The sequence below is a fragment of the Pristis pectinata genome, chromosome 27 (genome assembly GCF_009764475.1).
Source record: "Pristis pectinata isolate sPriPec2 chromosome 27, sPriPec2.1.pri, whole genome shotgun sequence".
Lineage (NCBI taxonomy): Eukaryota > Metazoa > Chordata > Chondrichthyes > Rhinopristiformes > Pristidae > Pristis > Pristis pectinata.
In genome coordinates this window covers 2,341,830-2,360,768 of record NC_067431.1, presented here as the reverse complement: position 1 = coordinate 2,360,768, position 18,939 = coordinate 2,341,830, and the positions used below count along the sequence as shown (strand labels likewise).

Genomic DNA, 18,939 nt, shown 5'->3' with positions numbered 1-18,939 from the left:
TTTAACATTTCAGCCATTTCTTTGTTTCCTGTTATTAATTCACCAGACTTGTTCTCTAGTGGTCTAATGTCAACCTTAGCCACCTTCTTCCTATTACTGTTTTGTTTTGTCGTTAGACATAAGTTTTCTCTCAAAATCCACTTTCTCCCTACTTAAAAGCATTTTAGTCTTTTGCTGCTAGATCCTGAAAACTTCCCAGACCTCTGGCCTACCACTACCCTTCTCATTTTGTATGCCTACTTTTCAATTTACCATTATCCTTGACCTCCTTTGTTAACCACGGATTGTGTCTCTTTCTCACAAAATCCCTCTTTCTCATTAGGACAAATTCCTGCTGAGTGTTGTGGACCATCTGTTTGAATATCTGCCACTGTTCATCTGCTCTCAGCTTATTTTCCCATCTACTTCAGACGCCTCCACCTTCATCCTACTATAATTGTCCTTATTTCAGTTGAAGACAGTGGCTTTGGTCCTGTGGTGTTCACCCTCAAACTGCATCTGGAATTCTATCGCATTGAGGTCACTAACTCCAAGGGGATCTTTAACCACAAGATCTCTTATTCATCCTTCCACATTATTCATGGCCAAATCTAAAATAGCCTGCGCCCGAGGAAGTAATCCCTGACGCACTCCACAAATTCTTCCCTGATACTCTTGCCAGCTTAGTTCATCCAACCAATACGTAGATTAAAATCTCCCATGACAATTGCAGTTCCCTTCAAACATGCCTGTACTACATCAATGCACTCTGCACTAACTCAATGTAACTGCATTGTGTAATGAATTGACCTGTATGATCAGTTTGCAGACAAGTTTTTCACTGTACCCCGGTACAAGTGACAATAATAAACCAATACCAATACCAATACCCTAGATATTTTCCCATTTATGTCGCACCCTATGGAGAGGCCACATTTTGTGGGCCCATGAACTACACCAACCCGTATCTTCTTTCCTCTGCTATTCAACTCAAATAGGTTCCACGTCACTCTCCACTGCCACTATATCATGACTATAAAAGGTACTTGGACAGATACATGGATTGGAAAAGCTTAGAGGGATGTAGGCCAGTCACAGCCACATGGGACTAGATTAGATGGGAATCTTAGTAGACATGGACCAGTTGGGCTGAAGGGCCTGTTTCCATGCTATACGACTCTGTGACTCCTTCAATTAACAAAGATTGCCTGCCTCCTTTCCCTTTTGCTGGTTCCTTTGGAAGGAAGATTGATGTTATCCTTCAACCAGAGTCCAAAGAAGAAAAATGCAGAATTGAGCCTTGTCTGGTTTTGGTGCAGTACAGATGGAGAATATTCTGCTCTTCCATGTCATCCTATCAGCCATTTTGCCTTTCAATACCACAGGATTCCCAGCCTTGCCAGAGCTAAAACAGTGAAAGCATTACCACAGTGATCTCGAGCTCGATCTTCAGTTACAGTTACACAAAGCTCTGAGTCATTTGCTACAGAGAAGCAAGTTCAGATTTTCCATGAAATGGACACTGGAATTAAATTGGTAATTTTTTCAAGTTAAACAATGATGAATATCATTTGGAGTCACATGATATTATTGATATTAATTTCTTCCTGTTCAAGTTGATTTCCATCTTTATGCCATTGACTGTCTCAGTGTTGCAAAGTACATGTGCTCCCTACTTAAAATTATTTACCAGGTCAAGACTGGCCAATGGCACTTACATATCAGCCAAGTGCATAGATTGAGAACCATTAGTTTAGAGGGTGCAAGATGGGAGGTTGGCCAGAGAGACACCATGTTTTAGGCAAAAAAAAACTGCAGATGCTGGAAATCTGGAATAAAAATAGTAAATGCTGGAAACTCTTAGCAGGTCGGGCAGCATCTGTGGGGAGACAAACAGTTGACATTTCTGGTTCCGGGCCCTTCTTCAGAACTGGGAATGTGAGACAATAATTGGATTTCGGTTGCAGAGAGGGGAAGGGGTGGAGAGAACAGAGCGAGTATCTGTGATGGGGCACAAAGTTGACAAGGTAACTTCAGCTTGAACATATTGAAACAAAAAAAGGTACAGCAACATCTGTGGAGGCAGAGGAGCAAAATAGAGGGGGGTTATCTGAAATAGTTAAAGTCAGTATCAAGTCTGGTGGGCTGCAATAGGCCCAGCCAGGAGGTGGAATGCTGTCCCTCAAGGCAGAGTTGGGAATCCTTGGAACGGTGCAGGAGATCAAAGACAGAGGGGTCCAAGTGAGAGTGGAGGGAGAGAATTAAATTGTCAGGCAACCGGGAATTCAGGGTCACCCTTGCAGACTGAATGGAGGTGTCCTGCAAAACGAGGACCAAACCTGTGTTTGCTTCCTCTGGTGTGGGGAAGATCACATCGTGAGCACCAATGCACTCAGTCGGAAGAAATGCAAGTGATTCATTTTTTCACCTGGAAAGGTGTTTGGGTCCCTGAATTGTGGGAAGAGAAGATGGCAGGCTATCTCCTCGTCAGTCACTGACCTCAGGAGACCTTCCCTCCATAGTCTCCACTCTTGTGATCCTTCAGTCCCAGACAAAGCTGGCAGTTTTTAAGGTAATTGATTTCTTGATAACTTTTACCTGCCCCTGATCACAAGTATTTCACTCCCCACCTCCTCTCGGCAACTTGAAACATGCTTGTTTTCCCATTTATCCAGTTCTGATGAAGGTTCCTTGACTTGAATCATCAATTCTGTTTCTTCCCCACAGGTGCTGCCTGACCTGTTGATGCTTCCAGCATTTTCTGTTCTTGTTGTGGATTTCCAGCATCTACAGTTTTTTGCTCCAATTAGAAAGAAAGTGGATTGGCCTTTATTGTATGAGGAATAATGAGGAGGGAGACTGTACTAGAGGTGCACGGGGCTTTGGTGAGGCTGCCTTGGAGCATGCTGCATCCCCTTACTTCAGAGGGATATACTTGCCTTGGAGGCAGTGCAGAGAAACTTTGATGGGATCTTCTGTGGATGAAGGAGTTACTTATGTCTTATTAAGTAGGTTGAGCCTGTACTCATAGGAGTTTGGAAAAATGCGGAAAGATCTCCTTGAAACATGTAAGATGTTGAGGGAGTTTGACACAGTAGGAGGCCGTTTCCTCCAGTGGGAGAGCCTTGAACCAGAGGATGTAGTCTCCAGTTCGGGGGTTAGTCATTTAAGGCAGAGATAAGAAGAGATTTCTTCTCTGAAAGGGGTGTCAATCTTTGCAACTCTCTGACACAGAAAGCTCCAAAGGCTGAGTCATCGAGGCACCGTCCACCAACCAGGGCCGGACATTCTAATTCGTTGCTCTCGATCCTCGAATTCCTTCTCACGGAGCTGGGCTTCCCAGCACTATTTTCCCATCCCTGTGTTATTCCAGACCTGTAACTCCTGTCTGTATTGGCCTGGAAAAATCCACAGGGTGCTGGTCTTTTTTCAGATGCGAGCTCAATTGGTTCAACCTCCCTCATCGCACAACCCACAAGATCCCGCTTGTTCCAAGTTCGGGCCTTCCAAGAACCTGCTTCCTGGTTGTCCCTCTGTGCTGGGAAAGGTGGTCAATTGCAAATGGCAGGGAACTTTGGCATCATGGAGAGTAAGTGCATGTCAGCTCTCCCTCCCACCAGGGAGAGTTAATAATGTCAGTCCACAAAGGACGAAGTGGGGATGTACTCAGCGCAGGATACATGTGGAGTCCTAAGGACGTGAGTGCATTCGGTGGAGCAGCTATATCACAGAGACTGGCAGCTCAAGGCCTGTACCAAGGGCTGGCACAGCTGATCAAACTGCTGCCTCACAGCTCCAGCATCCCAGGTTCGATCCTGACCTCTGGCACTGTCTGTGTGGAGTGTGCACATTCTCCCAGTTACTCCGTAGGTTTCCTCCTGGTACACTGGCTTCCTCCCACATCTCAAAGACGTGAAAGTTGGTGGGTTAATTGGCTACTGTGAGTTGTCCCTTGTGTGTAGGTGAGTGGTAGAATCTGGGAGTTGATGGGAATGTGAGAGAATAAAATGAGATTGGCGTAGGATTGGTGTAAATGGGTGGTTGATGGTCAGTGTAGATTCAGTGGGCCGAATGGCCTGTTTCCATGCTGTATGACTCTATGAGATATACCAAGACTATAAAGTAAGTGCCTGGAACACACTGCCGGGGGTGGTGGTTGAGGCTGATGCAACAGGGACATTGAAAAGACTCTTAGATATGCACATGGATGTAAGAACAATGGAGGGTTATGGGCTGTGTAGGAGGGAAGGGTTAGATCGATCATAGAGTAGGTTTATGTAGGTCGGCACAACATCGTGGGTGGGAGGGCCTGTACTGTGCTGTGCTGTGCTGTCCTGTGTTCCATGTTCGAAGTGACACAGACCAAGTGCACAGTGTTGGCCTGCCTTGCCTGACCACGGCAGCAACAGCTTCCTGGTGCGGAAGGTGACGGTTAAACCTGGGATGGTGAGCCAGAGATCCCAGGACTGGTATCACTGCAGCAGTTACAACAGTGCCGTCGTTTAACAATGCTGACCGTACCCCCTGTGGTGGACCCTGAGGGTGGATCAAGGAGAGTGTCTGTGTGACCTGGAGCTGGACACTGACTTTGCTGCTTCCTACTTGCCCCACACAGCCCCTGACTCACTGCCTCCCAGCTCTTGACCTCCCTCTTCCATCCAATGGGAACTCACCCTGTCTGCCCTCCTTCAATCCCATATCTCATCTATTGACTCAATAAGTAAATGTTAAAAAGTTAAAACACTCTGTATCAGCAAACGGTATCCATACGAGCTCCCCCTGCCCCTCCCTCATTGTCCTGGTCCCTCCAGACCCCTCCCTCTCCCCCACCACCTGGGTCTTTCCTATGGGCTACTGACAGTGGGGTAAAAGACCCAATAAATTACCTCTGTAGGTATTATGTGAGCTGATGCAGGCACCAGCAGTTCTCTCAATGAATATTAATGAGTTTTGTGGCTCACTTTGGGCTGTTTTCCTAGTCTGCGGTCATTTGGGCTACATCAGTGCCTTTACCGCAAAACACGCTAATTCCTGCTACAATCTCTGTGGTGCTGCACAGAGCTCTTGCTCAAATAATTATTCTGGCACAGTTAATAAAAGAAATTAACCAGTCTAAATCCTTTAATATGTTACTAAACCAGTTGAAGGTCAGAGACATTTACGATTCTACTTCCCTTACTTTCTGCACAGTTTTAATGTCACTTGACTGTTGGGAAAATATTTTCATTAGTTCCCTGCCACTGCCTCTCAAGTGATGCTTTAAAAAACTTGTTGCCCTAAATAATTAACATGGAACTCAAATTCCTGTTCATTCTCTAGCCAAAGTAGAAATCCCCAGTGGAATTTCATAAAAAACTTGTTTTCATAAAAGCTTGTTCTTATAAAATTGCATGTGAACGATATCACTTGTCAGGCCGCCATACTGGCTGAAGAAATTGTACCAATGTCCCCCTCTGGGTTGGAATGGAACACGGGCTTTTCTCACAGTGAATGGCCCTCCTTTGACTGACAATCTCATACACCACTTGAACCAAAGGGACCGTGCAAGACTCGGGCAGTGATTTCATTCAGCTGATCTCTTGCCTTTGGGTTTGTCTTTGTCCAATAAAAGGCTTATTGACCCCAATAATCATCTTACACGCTAGGGGGACTGGAGGAGTATCAGGGCCAAGCAGAACAGTGTGCAGGTAGGCCCCGACCTCACACGGTGAGCAGGCTGGTGAGATAGCATAGGCAATGCCTGCTCCTGTTTTATATAAATCACAATTACGCTCTATAGAAAGCACAAGGGTGTTTAATACCCTTCACCTTGTGAACAATCACTGAAAAGCCACTGGTTGTTGAGGGATTTTGAGGGCTGGTTGAAGAGAAAAAAGGAAGCACATGACTGAAATAGGGAACCAATGATGCGGGAGGTCTGTAATGAGTATTATGAGGTCAAGAAGGGTCTCGAAATACCACTAGCAGACAGGATTAAGGTAAATCCAAAGGCATTTTATAAGGACATAAAGAACAAAGGAACAGACAAGGAGAAAGTAGGGCCCATTAGGGACAACAGGGGCAATCAATGTGTGAAGCCAGAGGTAAAGGTGAGGTCCTAAATGAATCCTTTTCATCTCTATTCACAAAGGAAACAGTCCTTGTGGTTGGAGACTTCAGCCAAGGGGCAGGTGAAAGTCTAGTGCACATCTCCATAAATAAAGAGGAGGTGCTCAATGTCTCAGTGGGCTTAAAGGTGGATAAATTCCCAGGACCAGATTTATCTCAGGCTGCTATGGGAGGCAAGGAAAGGGCTGAGATTTTTTAAATCTTCACAGGACACAAGTGAGGTACCAGATGACTGGAGGACAGCAAGTGTGGTCTCCCTTTTCAAGAAAGGCAACAGGGAAAAGCCAGGTAATTATAGACCTGCGAGCCTAACATCAGTAATAGGGAAAGTACTGGAAAAAGTCCTGAGAGACAGAATTAATGATCACTTGGAAAGGCAGGGACTATTCAGAGACAGTCAGCATAGCTTTGTCAAGGTCAGATCTTATCTGGTCAATCTGATGGGATTTTTTTGAAGGGGTGACTAAGTGTATTGATGAGGGCAGTGCAGTGAATGTGGGTTACATGGACTTCAGTAAAGCTTTTGCCAAGATACCAGATGGGAGACTGGTTCATAACGTTGGAGCCCATGGGAACCAGGGAAAGTTGGCAAATTGAATCCAAAATTGGCATAACAATAGGAGACAGAGGATGATGGTAGGGGGTTGTTTTTGTAACTGGACTCGTAGTGTTTCACAGGGATTGGTGCTGGGACCTCTGCTGTTTATAATACAGGTTTATGTGAGGGTTCTGCTCCTGAGAACTGTCCACAAGCTGATTTCTCCGTAAATCAGAACTGCCTGTTTTCCACAGCTACCCATATCGTATGGCTGTACATTTATTTCTTTCATTTCAATGAATAATCACCTAACACTACCCGTAATTAAACAAATGGAATAGATACCATACCCAGTCAGTAAGGAATACCATGAAACATTTTATTATTAATAGTAGCTTGAAAAATGCTTTTAAAATGTATGTAAAGTTAGATTTCTGTGAGTCAGGTCATCCATAACCTGGGGAGTACCTGTATCCATGAATGGTTTGGATGTCAATGTTAGAGACATGATTAGTAAATTTGTAGATGACACAGAGATTGGTGGAGTTGTTGACTGTGTGGAGGGCCGTCTTAGGCTGTAGGTGAAATGGGCTGAGAAATGGCAGATGGTGTTTAATCCTGAGAAATGTGAGGTGATGCATTTTGGGAGCACTAATGAGGCTGGGACACACACCATGAATGGGAGGGTCCTGGGGAGTGTTGAGGAACAGAGGGCATGCAAATCCAAAGATCTTTGAAGGTGGCAGTACAGGTAGGTAACGGAGTTAAGAAGGCATATGGGGTACTGGCTTTCATTAGTCAGGGCATTGAATACAAGATCAGGAAAGTTATGCTCACAAGATCACAAGATCACAAGACAAGGGAGCAGAAGTAGGCCATTCGGCCCATCGAGTCTGCTCCAATGAAAAGGGAAAAAAGAAAAAGAAGTGAGAAATTAGGCGGGGGGGGCACAAAAAAACACACTATTCTAACCCCAATTTCTGGCCTTATCCCCATATCCCTTGATACACCGACTATTTAGATATCTATCTATCTCTTCCTTAAATGCCTCCAATGATCTGGCCTCCACTGCTGTACGTGGCAAGGAATTCCACAAATTCACCACCCTCTGGCTAAAGAAATTTCTTCTCATCTCTGTTTTAAGCCTGTACCCTCTAACTTGTATGCTCCAACTTTATAAAACATTGGTCAGACCTCAGCTGGAGCACCACGTGCATTTCTGGTCACCACACTATAGGAAGGATGTGACAGTGCTGGAGAGGGTTCAGAGGGGATTCACCAGCATGTTACCTGGGATGGAGCAGTTCAATTACAAGGAGAGACTGGAGAGGCTGGGTCTGTTCTCCCTGGAGTAGAGGCGGTTAAGAGAGGATATATAAAATTATGAGGGGATCGATATGGTAGACTGCAGGGAAGTTTTTCCCAGATCAGAGGTTGATAAAACATAGATTCAGGGTAAGGGACAAGAGATTTAGAGGGGCTCTGAGGGAGACCTTTTTCACCCAGATAGTGGTGAGTGCCCGGAACACACTGCCAGAGAGAGTGGTGGAAGCAGGGTCACTGATAGCATTTAAGGAGTGTCTGAATGAGCACTTAAATCACCTGGGGTTAGAAGGCTACAGGCCAAGTTCTGGGATTAATACGGATGGGTGCCCACTGGTCAGCACAGATGTGGTGGACTGAATGGCCTGTTTCCGTACTGTGGGCAGGTGGTAGTTTGTGAGGTGGAGTGCTCCTCACTCCTCACTCGCAGCCTTGAGGTTCTCAATACCATCCCCAATGCTGTTCCTCCACTTGGAGCTGTAATGGGCCAGAGATTCCCAGGAGTCGTTGGTGATTTCCATTTCCTCAAGGAAGCTTTGAGCTCATCCTGGAATCTTGTCCTCTGTCCTCCCATGACGGATCACGGAAAAGTGTGCTGGTTTCAGGATACCAATGTCAGGCACACGAGCAGTATGTCCTGCCCAACGAGTCCAACTGAGAGTAATTAGGGCCTTTGCAGTGGGAATGTTGGCCTGAGAGTTCTCGAGGTTGGTTCCCCTCCAATTATGCAGAGACAGTGTTGGAGGTAGTGTTGGTGCCTTGAGGTGCCTATTGCAGGTTGTCAGGTCTCTGGATTGTATAGGAGGGCAGGAATCACTGAAGCTCAGTAGCCCATGGGTTTTGTGTCAGCTCTGAGGTCTTGAACTTCAAATACGTCTTTCCTCATCAACTAAAGTCTGTGCTGGCTCATTGAAGACGGTATTGAGTTTCATCAGTACTTGTCTTTGTCAAGAGAGGGCTCCTGAAATATGGGAAGAAGTCCACATTTTCCCAGCTCTTACCATGAGTCTTTATTGTCAGAGGGCAGTGTGGTGCAGTGGGGGTGGGTTGGTAAAGAACCTTGGTCTTGCATGACTGAGAACCCCATCCCCTTGTATGTTTCAGTGAGTGAGTTGACAATGTGTTGAAGGTCAGCCTCTGCAGATATGGAGAAGGCAACACATCTGTAACCATAGTTTACCTTAAACTGGCAAAGGTTGGAGAAGGCTCTAGCAGGTGCCCCTTCCCTGGGAGCTCATGCTTCAGTCAGGTACAGCACTTGTTCTAGCTGAATCACAATCTCCCCCCAACCACCACACCCCCCCCACCTCCTCCACATTTTGTCCGTGAACACCCTGATAACACAATAAGATAAGATTTCTTTATTAGTCACATGTACATCGAAACACACAGTGAAATGCATCTTTTTGCGTAGAGTGTTCTGGGGGCAGCCCACAAGTGTCGCCACGCTTCCAGCACCAACGTAGCATGCCCACAACTTCCTAACCTGTACGTCTTTGGAACGTGGGAGGAAACTGGAGCACCTGGAGGAAACCCACACAGTCACAGGGAGAACGTACAAACTCCTTACAGACAGCGGCCGGAATTGAACCCCGGTCGCTGGCGCTGTAATAGTATTACGTTAACCACTACACTACCGTGCCTGCCCTGCAAGACCAATGCTGATTCTGGAACTGGATGTATATTGCAGCATCAAAGCTGACCAGGATCCTGGTGCCAAAACGTCAGCGATTCCTTTCCCCCACAGATGCTGCTCGACCCACTGAGTTCATCCAGCAGATTGTTTGTTGCTCCTAGTTCCACTCACAGGGAACACTTGTGAGCCCAGCTCTCCAACAGGCGGGGAGGCTGGACAAGTTGGGATTGTTTTCCTTACAACAGCGAAGTTAGAGGAATAACTCCGAAATCAGTTAAGGGCTGGGTAGCTTGCAGGGAAAGACTGTCTTCAGTGGCTGGGCAAGCAGGAGCAAGGGGTAAGAGGTCAGGAGGGGAGAGTATTTTACATTCACAGGAAGTTGTTGCAATCTGGAACACAAAGCTGGGAAGGATGACGGAAACGGATTCGGTAACAGTGATGAACGTGATTGAGGTATAACTTCCTAGGCTCAGGTCCCTGGGGTCTCGTGGCAGAAAACAGGGAGGCAGTGGTCACTTCTGACCCAAGCACAATGGAGCAAATGGTCTCCTGCTGTGCTGTCAGGTTCCACGATTCTTATCTTGAGCATTGATGTGTTCTGTCCCAGCTCTCCCTGAACACGAATCTCACATCCTCAGTGTGAATGAAGTCTCTGCTGCTCTCTGTCCTAAATGCCTCACATTATCATTGGCCTGATGTTCTGCTACTCAGTTATTGGAAACCATCTGCTTTTGCCTGGCTGAGCCCATTTATCATAACTGTAAACACTGTTTTATTCAGCAGACAGGACTTGCCCATGGTTTCCACTCCCCTAATTCTTGTCACATTAAAGCCGTAGAACAGAGTCACACAGTACGGAATCAGGCCCTTCGGCCCACATGTCCATGCTGACCATCGTGCCTATCCTGTTCCTCTTTAACCCTGTCTGTTTGGGTTGGTAGTCCGTTGTTAACAAAGGTGATGATGCTGTTGAAAAGTTCACCGGTGTAACTCTGATGCATGAGGTTAGTATCCATTGTCATGGAAACCCAGAGGAAGTGATGGTTGAGACAGCAGCTCTCTGATGCCTTTCACGTGCAGCCTGCAGGCTATTCTGTTTGGTTACTCACAGCTGTTGCAGACTGGTGCTGCTGAGGGACTGCTCGTGAGTTCTGACCTGAGTCACTTTGTCCAGATCCTTGGGTTTGATGCCAGTCCAGGAGAGTACGGTTGACGGTCCTTGCTTGCTGCCCTGTCTCAGGCATGGCAGACCACCCACATTACACTTGCAGCAACAGTTCCCCGATGCTGGCTGTCAATGCAGTCTCCAGGACAACGTTGGTCATTGTGTCCCACCAGCAAGTGCTCTGGATGGAGTGGAGCCAGTGTAAGCCCAACGTGAGCCCTCTCCACCATCTTAACTTTGAAGATCAAAGAGATTAAGTCAGCAATGAATTCATATCCCAAGTCAAATATGACATGACAAAGGAAAAGCTGAACAGTTGGTGAATTCATTGACGACTGTAAATTGTCCCAAGTGTGTAAGTGATGGAATCTGGGGAGAGTTATTGGGAATGTGGGGGGAATGGAATGGGATTAGTGCACGATTAGTGGGATTAGTGTCAATAGATGGTTGATGGTCAGTGGGACTCGATGGGCTGAAGGGCCTGTTTCCATGCTGTAGGACTCTGTGACTCCAGCACTAGGACAAGAACCCAACCTTGCTTCACTCCTGAAATTTGGAATGTGCCAGAAGAATCACCACAGGTAAACATCTGCCTGGTCACGTGGCCAGGAACCAGTGGATCTTCTGCAGAACCTTCCTTGGACAGCCCAGTTTGTGCAGAATCACTCCCAGGCTCGATACTGATGTCCAGTGGTGAATTTAATGGTCCTCCCATAGTGAGTACTGATACCGCCCAGCAACGGAGGAGAGTGATGCTGCTCCCATACGCTCACCCAGAGTCTGGCTGCCATCTCCACCAGTGGCTTTGCCCCATCCCACGCAGGGCTTGGGTGAGTGAACAGTTGACAGAATGGATGCAGTAGGAACCTGGGAGGGAAACTGTTGGATGGCAGAGCCCAAAGGGAATCGGAGCAGCTGGAGGCTTCCTGGGCCACAGTGTGACCATGGCACCCTCAGTAATACAAACAGAGAAATACTCAGCCGGTCAGGCAGCATCTGTGGAGAGAGAAAGAGGTTTAAAGTTTCAGGTCGATAATCTTTCATCAGATGTGATGGTCAGCTTTCCGTGGGCATCTTTCACTGCGTTGTGTTCCATGCCACACATCAAAATTGGAAATGGTTTCTTTTTGTCACATGTACCGAGGTACAGTGAAAAACCTGTCTTGCATAACATTCATACTGATCAATTCATTACACAGTGCAGTGAGGTAGTACAACGGAAAACAATAACAGAATGCAGAGCAAAATGTAACGGTTGCATAGAAAGTGTATTGCAGGCAGACAATAAAGTGCAAGTTCTTAACAAGGTAGGTTGTGAGGTCAAAAGCCCATCTTATCGTACTAGCAAACCGTTCAATTAGTCTTATAACAGTGGGATAGAAGCTGTCCTTCAGCCTGGTGGTATGTGCTTTCAGGCTTTTGTATCTTCCTCCCAATGGGAGAGGGGAGAAGATAGAATGTCCAGGGTGGGTGGGGTCTTTGATTATGTTGGCTGCTTTACTGAGGCAGTGAGAAGTGTAGACAGAGTCCATGGAGGGGAGGCTGGTGTCCGTGGTGCGCTGGGCTGTGTCCACAACTCTCTGCAGTTTCTTGTGGTCCTGGGCAGAGCAGTTGCCATACCAAGCTGTGATGCATCCAGATAGGATGCTTTCTATGGTGCATCAATAAAAGCTGATGAGTGTTAAGGGGGACCTGCCGAATTTCTTTAGCCTCCCGAGGAAGTAGAGGTGCAGGTGAGCTTTCTTGGTCGTGGCGTCTATGTGTTTGGATCAGGACAGGCTATTGGTGATGTTCACTCCTAGGAACTTGAAGCTCTCAACCCTCTTGACCTCAGCACTGTTGATGTAAACAGGAGTATGTGCACTGCCCCCCTTCCTGAAGTCAATGACCAGCTCTTTTGTTTTGCTGACGTTGCTGTTATCACACCATGTCACTAGGCTCTCTGTCTCCTGACATCACACTGCCAGTCACCTTCACGGCCATTGAATCACATTGATTTCTTCCCACTCCTCAACAGCAGTCTTCCTGTTCCGCAGAGCAGTTTCTGTACCCCACCCAGGGTAGGAGGCACTTCAGCGGGTGTAGCCCAGCTATCTGGGTGGTGGGAGCCACATGTTAGAACTGGATGGAGGTGACAACCACATCAAGTGAACAGCTCCGAAGGAGCACAGGGTGTGTCCCATCAGAAATACTGCCAGCCACGTACCCCAAGCTGCAACACTAAGCACAGCTGCCGCCAGCGAGCGTGCATGGCTGCTTCGTTGGCCCTCTGCATGGTACAGTTGGAGCAGTTCCGTGTGCTGCTGTGAGACTTGCTTTTGGATTCGCAGACACTAAAACCACATATTCCACACCTGGGGAATTCAGCTAACGCTTCAATTTATTTTGAACAAGAAAGGACCATGTAACGAAACACTCTCCTAGTGAAGGCAGTGCCCGTGATAGGGAGAGTCCAGGGGGAGTGCAGTAAGACAACATCTTACCCATCCATTTGCGAAACATGACCATCTGAAAAACTTAGTAGTGTGTAATAACCAGCTCGATTAACCATCACTCCTGTGAGCTGGCTGATGTGGTTATGTTGGCATGTGTATTGCAGTGTTGAGTAGTGCAGAGGCTGTCTGTAGATCTGGAGGTGTGGAGAGTACTTTAGCAGCAGAGATTATGGTCATAGTCTTTTTTCTGCCCGACATCAAATTGCACAGAACATGGCCTGTTTTTTACCACTGTCTTTACATTCAACAGCTGGGACTGACTCTGCAGTGAAGTTCCTTTTTATGTGGACAGGTCGGTACCTAATGCCCTGACCATCTGGGTGCAGTGGGCAGCCACGTGCTACAGGATGACCAGTCTCCACTGGAGACACAAGAGGCTGCTGGTGCTGGAATCTGGAGCAACAAACAGTCTGCTGGAGGAACTCAGCGCTGCAGGGTTCCAACACCGAAACGTCGACAGTTCCTTTCCACCCACAGATGCTGCTTGACCCGCTGAGTTCCTGTAGCAGATTGTCTGTTGTACCAATCTCTATTCACTAGAACCCGACCCAGAAACTCCCAAGGGGAGAAGGTGGGAACATGGAATTAGGCCAAAGATAAGTGATGAAATGGAAGGACAGGTTCATGGTGTTGAGTCGTCCATTCCGGTTTCTAGCTTCCCCCTTCATCCAAGTTTATACCACTGAGCGCTAGTTCACTCTTCTATCCAAACCTCAATGCAGGGGATAGGTGAATGTTAAAGGGATGAGTCAGAATAAGTGAAGAATAATCCTTATATCCTTGGAAAGGCTCACAAGATATCCTGTCACTGGCCTTTACCACAGCTCAAGGCAGCGAATGTTACGGAGGAAGATCCGCTGCTGGGATGTGTTTGGGCCTGTAGAAGGAGAGAAGCCATCCCAGCCCGCTGTTCAGGAGATAAACGTGCATCAATATCAATGTCAGCTGTGAACAGAACAGGAGGCATGTCCCTGCAGCCTGCTGATATTTACCAGCTGGACAACGGCCAACTATGATGTGATGCTTCACCACCTTAAGCCCTTGCCAGTCTTCACAGATACTGCCTGTCCTGCTGAGTGTTTCCACCATTTTCTGTTTTTTATTTCAGGTTTGCTGCATCAGCAGGACCTTAGCACCATCAGGAGGGAGGAGGTATCTCACTGGTGTTGAAGAGTTGACCCTGCTCTTAGCCTCCTGTTACCCCCTGGATCATCGTATGTCAGGGTGAGTAATGTAGTGAACCTCCCAAAGTGAGATCAGGGAACCACACACATATTCGGATGGGCTGGGTGTAATAGGAAAATGGGAAACCATCAAACCTGCTCTGCCCCCCACAACAATATTGATCCAAAGTGTTGCACGCTGGTAATCCCACCTCCCCACAAAACATCCGTGACCAGACTTACTTTGGTAACGTTTGCTCCTCTATATTGTCAACGCGTTCTGCTGAATATGATTTTACAAACAAAATATTGATTCTTCGTTTCAGGTTTTCGTATTGAAGTGCAATCAGTAATTGTAGTAACTGCAGAATGGCAGGAGATTCTCGAATCCTCCCCAACAAGGACATGGACATTCAAGCAACAATAAGAGAAGCTAAGAAGTTGCCAAAACAAGCACGTGACAGCGTGTTAACCACAGACAGGACCAGACTCCTCAATGAGCCAAAGAAACTCAAGCAAAGGTACGTTGACAAGGATGGGAAATGTAATGTCCACCACGGGAATGTGCAGGAGACCTACCGATACTTCAGTGACCTGTTCACCACCCTTGTCGATCTCAAGTGGCGGTTTAACCTTCTAATCTTCACCTTGGTCTTTACTGTTACCTGGCTGTTCTTTGGCTTCATCTGGTGGCTGATAGCCTACATCCGAGGAGACTTGGACCATCTGGGAGACCCAACATGGACCCCGTGCGTGGATAATTTGAATGGGTTTGTGTCTGCGTTTTTATTTTCTATTGAAACTGAAACAACCATTGGCTACGGGCACAGAGTTATAACTGAGAAGTGCCCGGAGGGTATTATCCTGCTCTTGATCCAGGCGATCCTGGGATCCATCGTTAACGCTCTGATGGTAGGGTGTATGTTTGTGAAGATTTCTCAGCCGAAGAATCGAGCTGAGACGCTGATGTTTTCGCACCGCGCGGTGATCTCTCTCCGAGATGAGAAGCTGTGCCTCATGTTCCGGGTTGGAGATCTTCGCAACTCGCACATCGTGGAGGCTTCCATCCGAGCCAAGCTCATCAAATCCAGGCAGACCAAAGAGGGCGAGTTCATCCCCCTGAACCAGACCGACATCAACGTGGGCTTCGACACTGGCGACGATCGCCTCTTCCTGGTGTCACCGCTGATCATTTCTCACGAAATAAATGAGAAAAGCCCCTTCTGGGAAATGAGCCGAAGTCAGCTGGAGCAGGAAGACTTTGAGATCGTTGTGATCCTTGAAGGCATGGTGGAAGCAACAGGTAGAGTCTAAATAATGTTTCCTTCGTCGTGTGAGGGTCAGTCAGGGTGTGTGGTGGTTACCGGGGTTGAGGGCCTCCAGCTTTGATAGACAGGGAGGTGTGGTTACACTGTGGCACAAGCCCAGAAGACCCAGTGACCATGGAAAGTCCACTGAGCTGGAGGTCAGCCGAACACTCTCTAAACTACCTCAGAGTCTGGCCTGCCACAAGCCAGCAGGCAGCACGCAGCCTGCCCCATGTATGGAGATTCCAGCAAATGGTAAAAGAACTGTGGGGTCAGGAGGGTGATGCCAGCCTAGGGGAGGGTGACAGGAGGTGCTTCTGTGTGAGGGCTGGAGGAACAGTTATCCCAAAGTAGAGAAGCTGCTGGAGCTGTGGTGGCCAGTGATGCTCCATCCCCCGGGTTTGGCCCGATGTGAAGGGACCAGAGGTTCCCCACTCAACTTGCAGAGCGCCTGCTGTACACGTTGAAGTCAGTGACCTTCTTGCCCACACAACAGAGCAGATCAATCTTCGGGTCTGACTGGAAGGTAACAGGGCCTTAGAGAGTTGATTCCCCTTATCTACCTGCCTACACCCCCTCCACCCCTTCCCAGAGAACGTTCCCGTCTGCCCTCTCAGCACTCCCGGAGATCCCATGGCGGGTCTCTCCCCTACCTCCACACACTCCCAGGGTGGTGGCACCTCCGCCCTCCACCACTGGCTGTCCTATATGCTGCAGCTGTTGAAGTGCTACACAAACGCAAGTCTTTCCTCCTGTAGAAGGTGCCGGAGATCCTCCACAGGTCAGCCAGTCTGTGTGGTGGATGATACAGAGTTAACATTTCAAGTAAATAACCCAGCATCAGAACATGATTTTAAATTTAAGGTAAAGTTCCGACCAAGGGTTATTGAGCTGACATGTTAACTCTGTTCTTTCTCCACAGATGCTGTCTGATCAAATGAGCATTTCCAGGATTTTCAGTGTTTATTTCAGGTCTCCAGCATCTTCAGTTCAGGTCCTTCTTTCTGCGGATGTAAGTCAGTCAGTTAATCAGGGAGAAGAACAATTGTGCATGAGAGGCTCCCTGAAAGGTCAGGTATTTTTAGCAGTGCTGCAGTAATTGAGGGGATGTGTTAGCCTGGAAGCAAGGAAAGGATTACAGCAGGAAATATTACAGCAGGTGTACCGGTTCTCTGACACAGACACCAGTGCACAGCCCACCAACACTGCTCTTTGCTTTTAGGGGTGAGTAAACACTCTGTGTTACTGATCCCTAATTATTTGTGTACCGTTACATATTAGAACTCTCGGGCAGATCACAAGCACCCTTTGTCCACCTTGTGACCAGGACATCCTCATCCGACAGAAGTCACGTTTTACACAAGCCTCCATGGTAGTGAAACAAGTTGCTGACAGTAGTTAGTGACTTACCTCCTGACACCCCAAAATGTTCCAGCATCAACTATGCAGGTCAGACAGTGCTTGGAATATTCTCATTAACCTGGATGAGCGGATCTGTAACAGCAGTCAAGAAGCATAGTCATCTGCAGAAAAGCAGCTCGCTGTACACCACCCTAAGCATTCACTCCGACACCACAGATGCACCGTGGCTGCAGTGTGTACCTTCTATAGGACGCACTGCAGCAACAGAAGGCTGAATCAGCAAGCCCATGGGAACAGAGAACCTTTGGACGTGGTATGTAGATAGACCAACGAGGGAAGGAGCCGTTACTGGACCTTGTCGTGGGGAACATAGCTGGTCAGCTGGAGGGAGTGTAGTGTCGGTGGGGGATCATTTTGGAGAGAGTGAACATAACTGTATATGTTAAAGCCCTTATGGCAACAGACAGAGATGGATTAGTAATAAAGGTCTTACACCGGGGGAAGGCCAATTTCATTAAAATTATGGAGGACCTGGCACTGGTAGATTTGGAGCAGTTACTTGCAGGTAAGTCTGAACCTGCACAGTGGGAAGCATTCAAATAGTGAGAGTTCAAGGCCAAATGTTCCTGTCGGGGTAAAATGTAAGGGTAACAAGTGTCGGGAACCCTGGATGTCAAGGGATGTTGAGGATTGGATAAAGTTGAAAAAAGGAAGCAAATGACAAGTATAGGGAACTAATCTAAGGGGCAGGTTTTTCACACTGAGGGCGGTGGGTATACGGAACAAGCTGCCAGAGGAGGTGGTACAGACAGGTACAACTACATTTGAGAACATTTGCACAGGTACATGGATGGGAAGGGTTTAGAAGGATATGGGCTAAAGGCAGGCAAATAGGATTAAATTAACTCGGCATCTTGGTCAGCATGGACAAGTTGGGCTGAAGGGCCTGTTTCTGTACTGTATAAACCGATGAACCTCTATGAATCTATGAATAATGACAGGGAAGGCCTTTCAGGACTATAAAAGTGCAGGATGTTACTTAAAAAGGAACTTATGAAGGCAAAGAGGGGTCACGAAAAATCAGTGGCAGACAGCATTGAGGTAAATCTGAAGGCGTTCTATAAGTATATTAAGGGCAAAAGTATAACTAGGGAAAAAGTAGGACCCACTAGGGACAACAATCTGTATGGGGAACCAAAAAGTACAGGTGAGGTCCTAAATGATTACTTTTCAATGATATTCACAAAGGAAACTGACTTTGTAGTTGGAGAACTCAGTGAAGAGGTGGTGCAAGTCTCCCTAAATAAAGAGGAGATACGCAATGCCTTTGTGGGCTTAAAGGTGGATAAATCCCCAGGATTGGATGGGATTTATCCCAGGCTGCTATGGGAGACAAGGGAAGAGATTGCTGAGGCTCTGGCTGAGATTTTAAAAACTACCCTGCACAGGTAAGGTGCCAGATGACTGAAGAACAGCAAACGTGGTCTCCCTTTTCAAGAAAGGCAGCAAGTAAAAGCCTGGTGACTATCCACATGTGAGCCTGAACTCAGTGGTATGGAAGATACTGGAAAAAAATCTGAGGGACAAGATAAATGATCACTTGGAAAGGCAGGGACTAATCGGAGACAGTCAACATGGCTTTGTCAAGAGCAGATCCTGTCTGACCAATTTGAATGAATTCTTTGAAGAGATAATGAAGTGTATCGTTGAGGGCAGGGCAGTAGATGTGATTTATGTGGACTTCAGTAAGGCCTTTGACAAGGTCCCACATGGGAGACTGGTTCAAAAGGTCAGCGCCCATGGGATCCAGGGCAGGTTGGCAAACTGAATCCAAAATTGATTTGGCGATAGGAGACAGAGGGT

At 47.2% G+C, this 18,939-nt stretch overlaps 1 protein-coding gene across 2 annotated transcripts in view; it reads left to right on the top strand.

Annotated features, from left to right (window-relative positions):
• Positions 1 to 18,939, top strand: part of LOC127583614 (G protein-activated inward rectifier potassium channel 4-like) — a 48,932-nt gene that overhangs the window by 27,693 nt on the left and 2,300 nt on the right. For both annotated transcript variants that reach the window (XM_052039763.1, XM_052039764.1), the window contains 2 exons: positions 14,353 to 14,468; positions 14,734 to 15,710. In XM_052039763.1, the coding sequence (XP_051895723.1) occupies positions 14,777 to 15,710 (934 nt within the window). In that variant the 5' untranslated portion in view covers positions 14,353 to 14,468; positions 14,734 to 14,776. The remainder of the gene's footprint in view (positions 1 to 14,352; positions 14,469 to 14,733; positions 15,711 to 18,939) is intronic.